We start from the raw sequence: 17,625 nt of genomic DNA, 5'->3' as shown, positions 1-17,625 counted from the left end.
TGGTGTTGCTCATCTGTACAATGAGTGAACTGTTTTGTTCTCTGTGCATTTGCTGTTTAAACCACATTTTCTTACAGTGATTTTAAACATAACCTGGTTTTGTATCTTTTTCCTAAATGCCTGTTTACAACTCTTCATTCATTTAAAGGGATCATTTCATAGCCTGTGAACTCAGTAGTTATCAGAGTGGTTTGGGGAAAACAGTACTGAGAAAAGTTGTTCTTTGTATTAGCTTCTATTTAAAAAAAATCTTTTTCTTCTCTTTGCTATAATAAATTTACTGGTGTCTTACATCAGTGCTGTTTGATCTTCCGTGAGTCCCATGATTTTCACTTGTAAGGAAACTGACCAGAATATTTGGGCAGCTATTATTGCTTGGTCATGTTGTTATTTCAGTGTAGATGCAGGAAGACCCTAACAAAATGTTTCGGTGATAATTAAACTTGCATTCAGAGTAAACCAAAGGCAAGCACCTGACTGCAGGTTTCATCCATATCGTACCTTTTTTCTTCTTGGAGGAGGAAAAGAGGGTGGCAATGATTTTACGAAGAATACTTATCTGGACCATTTACTGGTTTCATCTTTAATTGAAATTCTGACTCTAGCAGAAAAGTCATGGCCCACTGCAGCCAAAAAAAGAGTGCTGAGCCCTCCTGAAGAGATGAGTAATGAAGGATAGGACAGCTTCCCAAGGTTGCAGGTAAAGCTGTGGCAAGCTGAAGTTTCTTCCTTCCTCCTATGTGGCTCCAGACATTTCTTCCCTGGCTGATAAAACTGCATTTTTACATGCAGAACCCACATCAGTATAAAAGCTCTCTTTCTTGAAGTGAGTCCTAAGTCATGTGGTGACCCAGACTCTCAGGTTGCCTCCATGAAACTGGAAGCAGAGTAGGGCTTTGCCAAGAGATGAAATTGGCTGTAGAGCATCAAAGGCAATGAGGCTCTGGGGAGAAAAAGGGGCAGACAACAGGGGAGCTGAGATGGGGATGCTAATGAGAATGAAGGGGCTCTTTAGGATAAGGTTTCCTATTGTACTGTATTTACATACAGACATCTCTAACCCAAATTGCCACTGGATTATAGGGTTAGTTTCCCTTTTTTCTGCCAGATAATCCAAAGGTTGTATACATGAAAAGATGGTAATATGTATACCTTGAGGCAAAGCTTTGGGATGTGTCTTACATTGCTTAGGAAATCCCTCAACACTTTTTTTTAAAAACTCCTCACTGAGTTTTTCTTTATCCTTTATTTTATATTCAATGGCTGTTGCTGATTCAGGTAATCTTGCCTGAGTTCTTGATTGAAATCTAAAGGCTTCAAGAAGCTTAAAATTAAAAAAAAAGAAAAAAAGAAAGAAAATTAAAAAAGAAAAATTGAACTGCAGACACACAGACCCTGTGGTTTCTTCTCTGTCCTTAATAGGATTTTGACACAACATCCCCACAGCTGCAAAGAAAATCTAAAACATCTCTCCCTGCAATTCTTCATGGCATTTTTTGGCTCAGGGAGGCCACCAGCAGTTTACACCTAGCTGCTGTTATTTACATTTAACTTCCTTCTTTGAAAATAAATGTTTAATTTAGGAAATGCCTTTGTCTTGATTGTTGAATATGCTCTGCTAGGTGATTCTCTCTACAGAATTTAGTAGGTTTTGCATGCACATGAAGCTGCATCTAACACCTATCCCACAGCAGTACTTCAGTGTGTTGTCATAAGTGCTTAGGAGAACAAGAATCATTGATCTGTAGGTCAGGTGCCTTCATGAAGTTAACTGAGGTCCAGTCCAAGCCTGTTTGACTCAGTCAGAAGACCTTCTTTAATTGATTTCAGCTGGGATTTAAAATAGGACCCAAAGGCAAAAAAATAAACTCATGTCCTATTGTTTGAAGAGCTTTGCTTTAAGGGAAATAGCAGACCTGTGTTTCTTTGTCCCCCTCCTCAGTTCTCACCAAATGGACACCAAGTTTATAACAACAAATATGTATTCTGCCAGCATAAAAGTTTTCTAATTTAAGCACTGTTTACACCACTGAATCAGTGTTTTATTTTCTTGCTAACATAAGATTAGGGATTCCACAGCCAACTCAAGTCTGAAGTGTAGAAAAGACTTGTATTGCAAAGACCTGACTGATGCAGATTACTTTAAAATTGTACTGTTTAAAATGTTTAATTATGCCCAGTTACCACTTAGTCCTCTCCTTTCTACTAATGAGAAAAGAACATGCCAGGCCCATTTTCTCTTCACCCCTTTGCTAAGATATTTCTCTTCTGCTCTTCTAGCATTAGCATGGGAACGGGGTGTACACACATGAAATAGCCAGTTTTGGGCTAAGCTTTAGAGGTCATCTCACTTTGGATCTAGATCACAGCAAAAGTCTCTACCCTTGAACATGCCAGAGAAACTATAAGATGAACAGCCACCATGCATTTAATTTTATTTATTTTTTGGCTTTCACATAACAGACCAGATTTCAAATGTCAGCATTTGATTTTATAAATCATGGCAAGGCATTGATGCTGGTGGTCTCTCTCAGTACATCCTGCCATTCTTTAGTTGGATATGGAATGTGAGAGAAGCATCAGCTGCTATGTTTAAACTAGAAATCAGCTGCAAAGGGAAAGTGAACAAGAAAGGATTTGTCCTTTCTTTGTGTCTTTAAGATCGCCCTTGCTGGAGGAAGGGCTTTTTTGATACTTCCGTAAACTGATTTACAGTTAAACCCATGATTTTAAGAACAGTGAAAACTTGAGCAGTTTACACTAAGGCTTTTCTTGTGGCCCTCTTCTACCTTCCCCCAGGTAACTGCCTAGATCTGCTTTTTGTATTTTCTTGTGAAGCACTTTCAGGCAAAATTGTTCTGCCATTTCCAGGAATGAATTTAGAGAAAGTTGTTTTGCCTAGGATGAGAAAGTTGGAGAAACTTCGCATTGTAAAGACATGTCTGTTTGAAGCACTGGAAAACAGACATGCAGTTGAATGGGTACTGGTTGAGGGACAGAAAGCCTTTTCCAGGAAAGTCTCTTCTGCTTATCCCCGTAAATATCCACCCAAACTTAGCTACATTTGGAAGTCTTTGAAACAGTACAGCTCAGCTCAGTGTGCTCAGGAGAAGCAGCATTTTGTGTCAGCTTTTCCAAAAGATTTTGTGTATATGGGAGAAGTTTTTTCTTGTGTTTGCAAAGTTTCTTTCAGTTCAGCTCTTCAGGGATTAGAAATGTAAGAATTAAAGATGCCCATGCAGCCTTACTCAAATGCCTTGGTGCATATGTTACATTACAAATTTTAATTGGAATGATTGCATACATTTTACCTTCCACAGTCACACGCTGCGTAGTACTAAGTGATCTGAAAAACAGTCCTGAGAGAAATGTTCTAAAAAAAGCTGATCTCATCTTGATGCAGATGCCTAAACTGGAGCAGGTGAAACACATTTGTCAAATGCCAGTTTTCTTGGATGGTTGTAGAGAGAGTTTAGGCTCAGGTGTAGCTACTTCAGGTCTGCCCTACAGAGGTCTGCATTTTGGTACAGTGAACCCCAACATAGGTGTCTTAAACTGTCCTCTCCAGACAAATGGATGCTTTCAACCTTTATTTCTTTCATCCTTGTTTGTTTATCTCTACAGTGGGGAAAACACCATGCTTTTGCTCTAAAGTGTGGTTGTAAGAGAAAATCATTAATAAATGTGTGTTGTAGGGAATACTCAGTGGCTGCAGCATACAACAGCTCTCCCCCACCACATATGCTCAGAGAAGATTGAGAATACTGTGTAATAATTAAGGCATGAGCATGGAAAAAAAAGGGAAAAGTGTTCCTACTCATTAATATTCACTATCTACCTTCCACATGAGGCTCTTGGAGAAGGAAGTATATGTGCTTATTTAATTAAAGAAGGGAGGTAAAAATAAGTACATCCAGGCAATATTCATTCTGGGGATCATTAGGTTTGAAGTGCTTTGTGCCCACATGGTGACCGTAATATTTTCCTTTTAATGTCCTTCTGTTTGTAAACAGACGCTTCTCATCTTTATTGGTGTACATGTATTTTTATGATGATTTATACTGATGTTCTGCAGATTTTAATCAACTTCTCATTTGGGGTTTTTTACAACTTACATAAGCACAGTCTTTCTGTTATGGTCAGCTCAGCAGCATTGTATGGAATAGTCTTCTGAACACTGTGACCTCTAATTTTTCAAAATCTTTACAGCTTTGGTAAATTTGGGTGGATTTCACTGGTAAAAGAAAAAAAACACAGCCAAAACCAAAGAAACAAACAAAAAGAAACACAGATGGAGAAGGCTTTTCACAGTTTCTCCTTTACATAAATTCAGTAATTGCTTAATTGCTCATATAAGCACTGGAACATCTTGCTAAAGAAAAAAGTCACCAGACAGGGGCATGAGAGAACCTGGAGCCCCTCCGAGCCTGGCAGTGGGAGCTGCTCTGGCAGGAGGTAAATGGCTTGTCCTGCAGCAAAGGAGGAGCCACATGGGAACCTTGCCAAAGGTGACCCTGGCAGCAAGCTGGCAGGCTGTCTGCTGAGTAGCAGATGATAGAGTGCCCTTCTCATTGCTATGACTCTTAACAGTTATGGGCCACTTGAGTTTCTAGAGGTTATTGCTTAGTTGGGATTTTGGGAGCAGAAATGTGGGGAATTGGTTTTGCTGGAAATGTATGCTGCAGAGAAGAGGGGATATAGAAACTTTCTTTCACTTTAAATGTGTGAATACTCCCAGTAGTACTGTTCTGTATTGTTTGGGGCAAGTACTGAAAAGGGGAAAGCTGGAAATACATAGGCAATCCTAGATTACTTTTGCAATGAGGGATCAAAGCATTTATGTTTAGAACCATGGCTTCTGTGTTGGATTTAAGGGCAATTTACCTAAACTACTTTCTCTGTTTATTTGAAATGTTTTTACTGAACTGCTGCTTAGGCACTACCAAAGCAGAGAGGGCAGTTAATAAAATGTTTTCTGACTCACTTTACCAGTTTGTGCAACCCCTGAGAGCAGAAAAACTCTCACTGGTCCTCAGTACAAAAATCTCCAGGTCAGATCTCAGCCTCGACCTTCTGCATGGTAGCCTTTTATACTGTGGCTGTGCCAATGCATCAGTTATTTTTAAGACATCTGTGCTAGAGCACAGATTATGGAAGAGACCAAAGTTTCGGGTGAAAAAAGTGGTACCAATATACACATTTGTAGGATTAGAAACTCGTATTATCTGTTATGAACAGGAATGTACAGTTTAATTTTTCTTTTCTTCTGGTTCATAGTTAGCTAATAGGCTTTGCAGAGGAGAGTTTTAGACTAGTCTGAAACTCCTGCCTGTTCAACCAAACCAAGTCAGTTGATGTCAATGTTAGCAGAAGCACACCCAAGGTCAGCTTTCCAAGGCAGAGACTGCAATTAGCTTCTGTGCAGAGGTCACTAACACATGCAAATAATAAGTAACCACGAATGTATAAGTTGGTATGTCTCAGTACAGAGGACCCATGAGCAAGGTCCAGTTGTGCAGCTCACGTACCCCAAGCAGCCCAGCTGTATGGAATGGGGCTGTGCTTGGGTCACTCATCCTGTTGACAAGCAGGAGTGGCTGTCACAGGCTCAGCATCTTGCTTATGTGGCTCCGCTGTTTCCAGGGCTTCAGCTCCCGCCACTGTGGCAGAGAGAGGGGCAGCTGAGTTATCTCACTAACACAGCATTGACTTGTCCTTATTTGCCTTAACTGTTCTCTTATCCAGGTGTCCAAACTACCCATGGCACACCTTTGCTCTGGAGCTTTGGAGCTTTTGGGATTATCTGAGATTCCTCATCCCGGTGGAGCCTTGGACACATGGGCACTGTCAGCTCAATGCAAAGTTTGGGTGCTTGGGTGTTCGCAGTGTTTGTTCCCATCTATGAATGACAGCAGTGAGGGGTTTTGTGCTCTGTAGGCTTTTGAAGAGAATCCAGTCCTATTCAAACTATTACTGTTCCTGTTAGATGAAGCGTAGGGACTTTGTATCAAGTAGGCATAATTGATGAGCACTGCAGCTCTTTATATTATCTATAGTGTACTTAAGGACATGCTTTTGAGGTTGGCTGATGTAAAATTCGACACACCAGCTGTGTCTTAGTTTGCTGGCAGAGGTGCAGATTGTGTTGCTCCTACTTGTTCTATTTGTTGTGATTAGTCAGACACAGAATCATGCAAGACATGGAGAGTTTTGAAGATATCAAAGTTCTTGTGCATTTTATTTCCTGTCCTCCTTGGAGGAGGAAAAAAAGTGTTGGAAGTTGTCTTGGACATATGTATCTGTCTGTCAGGCCCAGAGAAGTTTTGGATATCCCATCATTGGAAGTGTGCAAGAACAGGTTGGATTGGGCTTTCAGCAACCTGGTCTAGTGGAAAGTGTCCCTGCTTGTGGCAGGGGGCTGAGACTAGATGATCTTTAAGGTCCCTCCCAACCCAAACCATTCTGTGATTCAGTGTTTTTTTGATTTTATCTATGCTTTGTGCAATAGAAAAAATAGTGTTTTGTATTGCAGGGCCTCAGCAGAGGACTTATTATTTGCACCATTCTGGAAGTCTGTCTCATTTTGGAAGATGGTTTTTAAAAACAATTTTTTGTAAGTTTCATTCCTGGAATGAAACACAGTCAGAATTCCATCACTGCTGACTTCTGCAAACATTTCACAATCAATCTAATGCTATATAGTGTTTAAGGGCAGTTTTCAGGAGCCATCCTTCAATGGAAAGGTAGTATTTGAAGCTCAGGTTGCCAAACTACCATAAAGATATACTTATAGGCTCCCAAGTTCTGAAATGGTGGGCTGCCATCAGGGGTAGAGATCTGACTTCTTAATAGTTCTTTAAGTGAATTCTTTAAGACCTGAATTGTCTATATGGTATTCCTTCTTGAGTTACAAAGGCAGAAAATTTCAGGGCCTGGACTTATTTAAAATGCAGTCAGACTATCCTCAAAGAGGCAGATCCAGGATTTTCTGTACAGGTGTCATATACCAAGTCCCTTTTATGCTGTAAATTGTGCAGTAGACAAGTAGTGTTTTAAATTAAGAGGGCACATGAAAAGAAAAGCACAGATAAATTAAGAGATTGGGATTTTATACAGCTTTTGAGCAGGGAAGGGGCCTAGTGCAAGGTGTGAGTTTGAAACAATTAATAGGAAGAGGCAGCATCCTGAGAACTGGGGGAAGTCTTTTGAGCAAAAGGAGTTTAGGCAGGCTTTTATGGTCTGAACATGAGAGGAAGTCTGAAAAAGTCCCAAGATGATTTTGGATATATCCACACCCAGACTGTGGGAGCATTTTGAGGGCAGGGATGGTTCTTCAACTAGTTAGTGACATTTCTTAGCTGAGAAGGATGGTGGGGCTAAGGTTGCAAAGTACAAAATTAGGTAAAGGCAGCTCCTAAGCTTTTGATTTGACGAACTTGGCTGAATTAGAGGTATATGAATGAGCTGCAAGAATTAGGCAACAAGAGGAAAATTGAAAGACTGTGCCAGTCAGTTGACAAGAATATTAAATTGCTTGTGTATAGGGGGGATAATAGGTGGCACATTTGTTTAGAGAATAATGTCTCCATTTTCCATTCTGAGGTTGAGAGGTCTCTCTGATTTGGCTATCGTTCATTCTGCTGGCATCCTCTTGGAATTATTCCTATTTATCATTTTTGAAATCTGATTGTTCTAAAGGTGAGAGGGTATAAAATGCCATTGGTGTCTTTTTTCCTTAGCAGCAATTTCATGGTTTTTTTCCTGTGAACTCCATAATCTTTCTTTCAGTTTTAGTAGACCAGCAGCTCCAGTGCTTTCCTGTTACTTGCAGTAATGGAAAATACACTATTTTATATATGTATATATTTTTTTAGTTCTGTTTTTGCCCTTCTAGTTCAGCCAGGTCAAATTAGAACAGCTCTTACTCATACTACACCCTGCCTGAAACATGCAATACCCAAAAAATCAAGGGAACAGAAGGAGCGCACATATTTTATGTTATATTGTAAGTTGGGCCTTGGAGACTGACACTGACACTTTGAACAAGAACAATATTTAATTTTTAAATCATTTTTTTATTATTAAAAACTGCCATCCTTTCTTGGCAAATATTACTTGTAATATATTGCCAGCTTACTCTATTTCATAGAATCATAGAATAGTTTGGGTTGGAAGAGACCCTAACCATCATCTAGTTCCAACCTCTCTGCCATGGGCAGGGATGCTACCCACTACATTATGTTGTCTAGGGCCCAATCAAACCTGGCCTTTAACATGCCCAGGAATGCGGCATCCACAGCTTCTCTAGACAGCCTGTACCTGTGCTTTACCACCTTCTGGTAAAGAATTTCCTCCTAACAGCTAAACTAAATCTCTGTTTTAGTTTACAACTGGTCCGCCATGTCCTATCACTGTCTGCCCATGTAAAAAGTCACTCTCCATCTTTTTTATAAGCTTCCTTCAAGTACTGAAAGGCCACAATGAGGTCATCCCAGAGCCTTCTCTTCCCCAGCCGGAACAACCCCAGCTCTCTCAGCCCATCCTCACAGGAGAGGTGCTCCAGCACTCTGAGCATCTTCATGGCCCTCCACTGGACCTACTCCAACAGGTTCACAGCTTTCTTAGCTTTCCAGAAATCCTTTTTAGAGCTTGCTAGCTGTCATTGATTTTATTTTGCCCATAAGATCTGAGATGAATAAAAGGTTACTCTGCTAAATGAAGCATGAGCAAAGCCAGGGTGCAAACATTATGCAGTATTAGTAGAACAGAATACCAAAGCCAGTACCATGAATCATGCCCTGTATGTTGTTCATTTATGACCTTTAGTCACAAACGTATGAGGAATCAAGTGATATTACTCCGAATGAGTGATACGGTGCTACCCAGCTGTAGGGCATCTTGAATGTTGTTGCTGTGGCCTTTAAACACTTCAGATGTCTTATTCCTGCCTCTCTTCCTTGCTGCTACATTCCCTCTTGAAACCATTGGCCCATGATCCCAATCTCAATTTCTTAATTAGATCATCTTTAAAAATACATAATTATATCCTTTCTTTGCGAAATGGAGACCAAATAATCTTTGCAGTACAGGGAAAGGATGTTACATAAATAAGCGACCTCCCATGCTCCCACCTCCACCACCCAAACAAATTAATATTTAAATAACCCTCACTCAGTTCTCTGTAAGAGACTTGGCTAGTCATCCAATTGCTGTAAAAAAGTGAATGAAAATGCCCCTACAAAGGAAGTTTAAAATGTTAGCAAGATAGCCTAAGTGCTTTATTATGTAGATGAACAGGGCCAAAAGTAGGGTTTTGTGAACACTTTTCAGCTGTGACTTGGTGAAACCTGGAGAAAAAAGAAGAAAGATGTAAGTGGATGGAAGCACAAAGGAATGCGGAAGGTAGAGAAAAGCTTCCCTACTTGCAGCAGATCTTTCTCTTGCAGACTTGTTTCTGGTTGTGGCTCTTGTTTTGTGAGAGATCATGGACAGGCAGGCAAGCTGACTGCCTGTATCTGTGGCAGTCTCAGGGAGACATGAGAAGGGAAATAGAGGAGCCACAGCATGACAGAGGATTATGAATCTTACTGTCACAGCTAGGAATGCACTCTTGCCACTGGACTGTGAGGAGCTGGGACAACTTTCAGTGTATCAGTCTTACAGAGAAAATGTTTTAATGGACACAAAAAAGTAGTTTTTTTGGGCTGGTATCCACATAAAAGAAATAGTCGTTAAGAATACAAAAACCACACAGAGAATGACAAGATTCATTAAGTGTAGTTTAAGATACTGCCTGACAGTAATGAATAGTCATGTGGGTTAATGAAGAAAAGTGGATGTGAATGCCCACAGAGTCCCTGAGTGCTTTTATGTTGCTCTGCTGTCAGCTGAGCAGTACTGTAAAGGACCCTGCAAAATGGTCTGTATGGAGAGTGTCGCTGCTAAAGCCACACGTCTTAGAAATTAAATTCATCAAGTCTGTTTGAAGTCCTGCCTGTTCTTTGCATTGGTTATTTGGTCTCAAGTTTGTACAACTAGCTGTGGATTTCAAGTGCCCTGTAAGATACATATCGGCTTTGAGTTTTGCATTTCAGCAATCTGGCTTCCTAAGCAATGGCAAATACTCAAAACTCATGGTGGCAAGCCTATGGTGTTTTTATCCATTTCTGTTACAAAAAGCAAATAGCTTTTAACATCTCAACTCTTGTTTCTTCACACAGAAAACAGGGGGGCTAATCCCTAGCATGCTGATTCTGAGTGGACTGGCACAACCACACCTGCTGTTCTTTCCCTGCCATTGAGTATTCTGTCAATCATGGAAGGATTTAGGTTGGAAGGGACCTTAAAGATCATCCAGTTCCAATCCCCCTGCCATGGGCAGGGACACCTTCCACTAGACAAGGTTGCTCAGAGCCCTGTCCATCTCGGCCTTGAATACTGCCGAGGATGCAGCAACCAGAGTTTCTCTGGGCAACCTGCTAAATAGATACATATGTACAGAAGAGCTTCTCCTACTTATTTTTTCTTTCAAGTAAGGGAAAAAACCCAAGCACTTGGATTTCTTCAAAACATTCTGCAACTTCTCTGGGCAACCAACATTGTATGTTATTCTCAACTGAGATGAGACTGAGATGCCAAATAAAGGCACAGATTTTGCTGCTTATTCTGTGCCTTACACACCAGACTCATCACTGCCATTTCTAAGTACCTTCTGCTTGTGTGCTGAGTGCTGACGGTGGCTTGCTGGGATGTCTCAACCTTTCTGTAGTAAAAACTGACTGAAATGGAGTGTTTTGTATTGGACCCTTTCTGGAACTCACACTGGCTTGTGTACACAAATGCACACACATCCTTCCCCTGCATTCTGTTGGGTTTTGTTGAAGAAAGCAAGTTCAAGGAAAGGGTGGTGCATTTCTGCATTTAAGGATTTGTGAGTGTCCTTCTATGAAAATTTACTCAACAGGTTCTTTGGGGAACAGTGATTGTCCCTTATACATCAGAGCTGCTGCATATCTGATTGCTGAGTGGGTACTGGAAAAGGATCGTTGATTTTTATGAATTAAGAAAAGCACAGAGAGAGCAAAGGATAGCAAGAATATAGTCTAAGGCATTTGGGAGTGATGAGGGGATTGAAACTGATTTCTTCAATCATGATTTTCTGTAAATGTTCCAACTTTTTGCTCTTAAAGGCAAGAGTGTAAAAGATTTCAGGTTTTTTTCCAGTTCTTAACAATCTTCCTTAACTTCACTAAGATATGCTTCTATGATCCTCTAGTCTGAAAATGAGGCACACAGGTACTGGATATAAAAATTAGGGTTACAGAAAAGGATAAAGAAAATAAAGTTTCAAGTGTACAGACAAGAACTCAATGGAGAAAAGGGACTGAGGGAGAAATTGCTTTACTTAGAATCATAGAATTGTTATGGTTGGAAAAGACCTCTAAGATCAGCAAGTCCAGCTGTCCAACCATACTTGCTATTTGTAGGCTGGAGAGATTTTGTATGAAGGGAACAAAAAAAGATGTGAGGAGTAGGAGACCACACTTCTTTGATCAAGAAAAATTATTTCTATGAAAAACTGTGTTATGGTTTTAACATAAGTGAGGCACATTTAGATCTGTGAAGGCACTACTACGAAAGTGTTAAAACTTGGCACTGAAGGAACTACAAGGTTTGAGCACCTATGCATTTTTTCTGATCTGAACCAGCACCTTGCTGGATTTTTTTTGACCACTTTTAGTCAGAGAATCACAGCAGAGAAGGCTACATGGACCTACAATTTTAAGGTGAAAAACGTGTTAGTCTGCGAACACCTAATAGGGAAGAAGCTTGGAAAATTAGTGTGAGATAGTAAGATATCCCCTTGTTTGTCACATCATTGCTATAAAGTACAGCAGCATCCAGGAGAGGTCAATAGCAGTCTTCTGAAGCTGTGGGTTTCAATTGGTCCAGCTAGCTCTTTAGAATCAAAATCTATTTTGACATCCTTTCTCTGTGTCAAGCTCTTTTAAGCTGATCAAAAAAACGATTTGTACCTGGTGTTGCCATGACTTTGAAAAAAATAAAAGAGCACTGCAAACCTTGCAGTTAGAGAAGTGAGAAGCTGCAGAGGACAGTAGCAACAGAGCTCCGTGTTCCTACAGGAACAAGCTCAATAGCAGTACTTCCTGGCTTTAAGTACAAGAAGGGAAAAAAAGGAAAGCAAAAGGAAAGGGGAAAAAAGCGTCATTGACTAAAAGAGTTTGGTTTCCTGTGGATTTAGTGTCATTATTGATTGCAGGCTATGACTGAAGCTTTCCCCTTTCTAGGGCATTTAAAGGTACTGTTTCACATGTAGATCCTCTGCTGCCTAATACAAGCAGCTCGCTTTTTGGTTTCCCCATGGTGGGAATCTTGGTGGTTTTTGTCCTCCACCACCCACGAGTTGTTGACCTGGATTTCACATACCATGAGGATCAGTAAGGATTAACAGATGTATGCATTTACAAGGACACAGAGAAACATATGTAATGTGATCTCTTTATCAGGTTAAAAATACATTTTTCAACTTTCAAAATGATTTGTGATTATCTTTTGAGGCAGAGGAGGTTGGTAACACTGCTTATTTTATCCAGAACTTTTCCATATCATATAGTATATTTACATATCATAAAAGTATATCCAGAATAAAACCCCTTGTTGCCAGTAATTTAAGCTGTCAAATAAAAAAGGTGTGCTGCTATCTAGCTGAAGAAATGTATTAGCATGCAGAAAGCAATGCTGCTTCCTCTGGGAGGTTTTAATCAGGCCTCTTGTAGTGATTGAGATGCAGTACTCTAAAATGAGAAAAATTATTAACAAAATCAAAGATCTAGAGTGTCTTTCACGCAAATATTCATCAGTGTATCTTATGTAATTACATAGTCAATAAATCAACGTAGTGTGTAAGTGCTTCAGTCATGGTGTAAATATCTTAATGACTGAAACATCTTCACACATGAATAATTCATACCTGTATGATTCATTTTTCATATCCATGCTTTACTTCAACATGAAAAACTAATTCTTCTCTGTCAGAGAATGTGTGCTTGATTATTGCCTTCTGATTTCTCTTCCTTGTGCTTCTTTCCCACTGTTAGACACACTCCATTTCTTCTCTTCTGGTTCCTCTAATGTAGTTATCTTATTTATTCATCCTGTCTGCCTTGGTTTGCCTTCCCAGTGCATTTCAACAGGCACCTGGGAAATAACACTCAGGCATGAGCTGCTTGTACTTATGCAGTTTCCCAAGTAAACTAGAAAAAGGACCAGCATCTTGAAAGATTTACACATTCTCAACAGATACTTCCATTCAGTTTCCTCTCCTCAAGGCAACCATTGCAGAAAGAACTTGTGCAAGTTGGGCTTTGCCATTTTCTGGATCAATGTGAGTTAAAACCTTTGTCAAGGTACTGATGACAAACATTGTTTGAATCTTCTTCCCATATATTTGTAAATGTGAAACTTGTGTCTAGCTCCAGAAACCACTGGAATGTTCAAGATGAAAGTAATTGTTCCTCAGTGCAGGAATGGGAGTAGGGAATACTTAAATTCTGCTCTGCTGCACATGCTTATTTGGCTGTATGCAAGGCACTGCATGCACCCTGCCTTGCTTAGACCCTAAACCAAGTCATCTAAGACAGGAATTTCATTGTGATAAACTCCTTCTTTGGTTACTAGAGGAAAACTTGTAGCTGCTGAGGGCAGTTCATCCAGCATTAAAGCTACTTAATGCTTGAAGCTCCAGGCAGAAATGCTACTGGGTGGACTCTATTCTTTCAGCTCAGAATTGAAAGATCAGTTCAGGCTTGTGGAGCATTTTGTATTTTGGTAGTGCCTGTGAAGGCTGAGCCTTTAAAAATTCAGCCCTAGTTTGGCACAAATATTATTCACTCAGATTTAATGACCACTTTCAAACTTACTGAATCTCGCATTCAAACCCTCAGATTTCAAACTTGAAAAAAAAGCAAACCAGCAGGAATATAAAAATCATTTCAAATTGTGGGGGGAAAGGAGTTCTATAATAATTAACTGACACTTTTCTGGTATTGCATGTTATTTCATCCAACCTTTTTTCACTCCGTTTTTATATGCAGTTTACCTACATCACTCTAACGAGGAAGAGCACCTTCACTGAGTGGTCATCACTTTCTTGTCCAATTCCTTGTGTCATTATATAGATTGTTAGTTTTGTGTGATAATACAGTTTCAGTCTCTTCTCTGACAGTATTACATTTATTGACTATTTTTTTAGATTTAAGACTCAGTTGAGTATCTTATATCTGTCCTCTCCCCCATACTTGGAAGCCAAGTGCAGTTCTTACACAGCTTCAATCTTAGTGTCTGGTGAGACACATCACAATTGAATATTGTCTTTGTATCCTTACAGCTGGCTCCAGTATGCTGTGAATACCAATCTCTCCTGATTGCTGGCAGGACATTTGGTAACTTTGATCCAGCATAAGTCTTCATTTATTCATTTTTTTCTTATTCTGATTGTAAGCACCTCCAAAGGCTTCTGATAGCACTTTGTTTGTCTCAGTCTTTTTATATCCTTAAAGGAAACCTTCTCTTACTGTCTCTTACTGCACTGATCAATGGGTATTGGTTAGTAAGAGTTCTCAGCCAGTCTCCAGAACGTACTTCACCCTGATCACTGCCTGCTTTGTTCTGGCATTTAGGAAGAAGCCTGCTTTTTGCTTTGTTGTGTCTAGCACTTGTCTCTCTTGGGTATAGTTTCTCACCACAGTCATCAATCATGGCTGTTGCTCCATCTTATTTTCCTGTTTTCTTTATTTAGTGTTGGTCATTTACTGTGTATGTCCTGTTGTAAGGCAATATTTTGTCCAGTGACAGGATGTTATAAGAATCTTCTGAACCTTCTCACATGTATTTTTCTTTAACTTCTACTATTTCTAGGTGTCATACCTCCTGCACTTCCACTATTTTCTCCTAAAATGTCCTTTCTTTTTGTGAAGGATTTTTTGTAGACCCTTTCTTTACCTTCTTCATTTGATTATTATAGATGCTGTCCACAGACCTTCATCTTCTTTTGTGAAAATTACTTTAGCTTCCTTCTCTAACCTATTCACTTACTCATTTTTTTCAGATTATTTTCTACTTTTAAAATTAATTCTGTTTTTCCAGCATGTCTGTTTTAAATTCCAGATAATTTTTATCTTCAGTTGTTCAAGAGGATGATTCACTTCACACATCCTGTTTCCCTCATCTGGTCCATCTCTGATTCTGGCACACTCTGAAACTTTCAGACATCCCAGATTCACAAACTTCCTCTTGCTTTTATCATTTTCAACATCAAGAGCTGATTACTGACACCTTAAGTACTGCTATTCCAGTATTTCTTGAAGTGGCATGTTATCTGTTTAGAGAAACAGAATAGCCATAGAGATTTTATGTGGGGAAAACGTAAAAATGGCATAAATACCACATTGGTATAATACTGATCTTTTGTTGTCTAATTTTAACAGATTCAGTAGCAACAGCATCTGGGCCACTGCTAGTTGAAGTTGCCAAAACTCCTGGTGCTGCTCTCGGAGTTGCACTAACTACCTCGATGTGCTGCAACAAACAGGTCATTGTCATAGACAAAATCAAATCTGCAAGTATTGCAGACAGGTGAGTGTGACAGAGGGCTGACACTGCAGGTCCACGCATCCATTTTACTTCTTTCTCTGTTTGGTCTGGTTTTAAAGGAAACCTTCCCTTTTTTGAGAAAATCAACTGAAGCAGTTCCTCTCAAGGTTGCACGTCTTAAAATCAGCACTTTGTCAGATTGCTGTTCCAGACTGCCGGGTCTAAGCCTTCCAGGACACATCTCCTTCAGCTCATTTGTGTCGTATTCAGTGGCAGAAGCCAGCTGCCATGTGATATGTGACTGGCTGCTTGCACTGTGCAACACAGGAGTTTAGAGGTCTGCTCTGGCTATTAAATGTAATGCTGTGGCAGAGATTAGCGTTTTAAAAAAAACATAACCCACTGGAATTCTTGAAGTAAGCCCACCATATGGAACAGCTGTCAAGGGAAGTAAATTTTGAGGCTTTGCAACCTTGAAGTGTTCTTTTAGAATATATCACTCATTCTTGTGGCACAGTGAAATGAAACTCCTTATGTCTGGATTCTTTTACTGATATTTTAGAATACAAGCGGGGTATAAGGAAGACTGGCTTCTGTATTTCTAAATTGTTTTACTGTAATATTTCCACTTCATTTAGACCTTTAAATAAAACCATTTAAACCATTAAAATTATAGATAGATATTTTTCCCCAGTGGTCTGAACCTCTGGAACAGAGTTGTGGGATCTTTCCTGGGGTGCGTGTGTGTGTGTGCGTGTGTGTTTTTACATATACAGTATATTTCTATATACATATCTCTATCTAAATTTTTTTAAAATATTACGTTTCAGCAGCAAATTCCTCCTGCATGTCCCCAGCCACCCTACCTTGTAGCTCCTCTTTGGCAACGGTGCTTTTGGTAGCACCCACTTGTAGCAGTGAGTCTACAGCTCCTGTGTGGGCTTTTCCCTACAGTAGAAACTTTGAGAGTGACGGCCATTGATCCAGGGGTGTTCTCCAGTTCAATGGTGCAGGATGCTTTAATTTTCTCCCTCTGTTCTTTCCCATTTCGCAGGGGGTAACCAATTAAAGGAGCTGTCCACTTGACTGGTACGTCGGGATGCTGACTGCTGTGTTTGCATTTCTCAACTCATCCAGTAGCCAGTCTCTTGAGTGCAGCGAGATTTAGCAGATAGCCCCCTCCCTACCCCACTCCTAGAGTCACCATGCTAGCCCTGGTTTCATTATTTGTTTGACTACTGCATAATTTCATCATCATTTACAGCTTTTGTACTAATAAATGTTTGAACTATAACTCAAAAAAATGATGAACTGGGTGCTTGTGTGAGGGATATGTGACCAAGTTATTCGAGTCTCCTTAAGCTCTTCTCATTTTATCCTGCTGCCATTCACACATATTTTTAGAGTCAGCTACCCCATTGCAGTTCTGTGAGTGATGTCTTGGCATATACTGTATTAACTGAATTGTTTTTAAGGTTTGTATTAATAGAGATAAAGTCTGACCAGTGACAGTGCCTACAAAACACAAATGTCTCTCGAAAAAAAAGAACACGTTCATAGTTGTCATGACCAGTTTGAAGGCAGAAGAACTCGTTTTGCAAGCAAAGAGCATACCTGATCATACCAAGTTTCCCCCTTTTATATAGATGTGGTGCATTACATGTAGGAGACCATATTCTGTCCATTGATGGCACCAGCATGGAGTACTGTACGCTGGCGGAAGCAACGCAGTTTTTGGCCAATGCAGCGGATAATGTCAAACTGGAGATACTTCCCCACCACCAGACACGGCTAGCACTGAAAGGCCCAGAGCACGGTAAGAGGATCTGTAGCACCAAATACCTCTTTCTCTTTCTTTCTTTTACTTTGCCTGCCCATGCTGAGTGGTCAAAGCTGTCGCTGCAGTTACGTCTGTAAATGTTGTTTCAGCTCCCCAGGTTATGCTTCTGCAATTTCTAAGCAGCTCTGTGTTTTCTTGGTCTTAATGAACCCTCTGAGATTCCTATGGCCAGA

The 17,625-nt window shown here is 40.0% G+C and overlaps 1 protein-coding gene across 5 annotated transcripts in view; it reads left to right on the top strand.

The window, feature by feature from the left end:
* The window catches only part of LOC121672688 (glutamate receptor-interacting protein 1-like), a 175,538-nt gene extending 157,970 nt beyond the window's left edge, over positions 1-17,568 (top strand). For 4 of the 5 annotated variants that reach the window (XM_042045431.1, XM_042045429.1, XM_042045430.1 and 1 more), the window contains 2 exons: positions 15,507-15,654; positions 17,259-17,568. In XM_042045431.1, the coding sequence (XP_041901365.1) occupies positions 15,507-15,654; positions 17,259-17,529 (419 nt within the window). In that variant the 3' untranslated portion in view covers positions 17,530-17,568. Of the gene's footprint in view, positions 1-15,506; positions 15,655-16,666; positions 16,702-17,258 lie in introns of all 5 variants that reach the window. The other variant, XM_042045433.1, reaches the window with a different exon arrangement.
* Positions 17,569-17,625: the final 57 nt, after the last annotated feature.

The sequence above is a fragment of the Corvus kubaryi genome, unplaced genomic scaffold (genome assembly GCF_017639235.1).
Source record: "Corvus kubaryi isolate FWS band 111438036 unplaced genomic scaffold, C.kubaryi_AGA036_p1.0 64854, whole genome shotgun sequence".
Lineage (NCBI taxonomy): Eukaryota > Metazoa > Chordata > Aves > Passeriformes > Corvidae > Corvus > Corvus kubaryi.
Note: the sequence above shows the minus strand (reverse complement) of the source record. Positions and strands in the feature narration are given on the sequence as shown.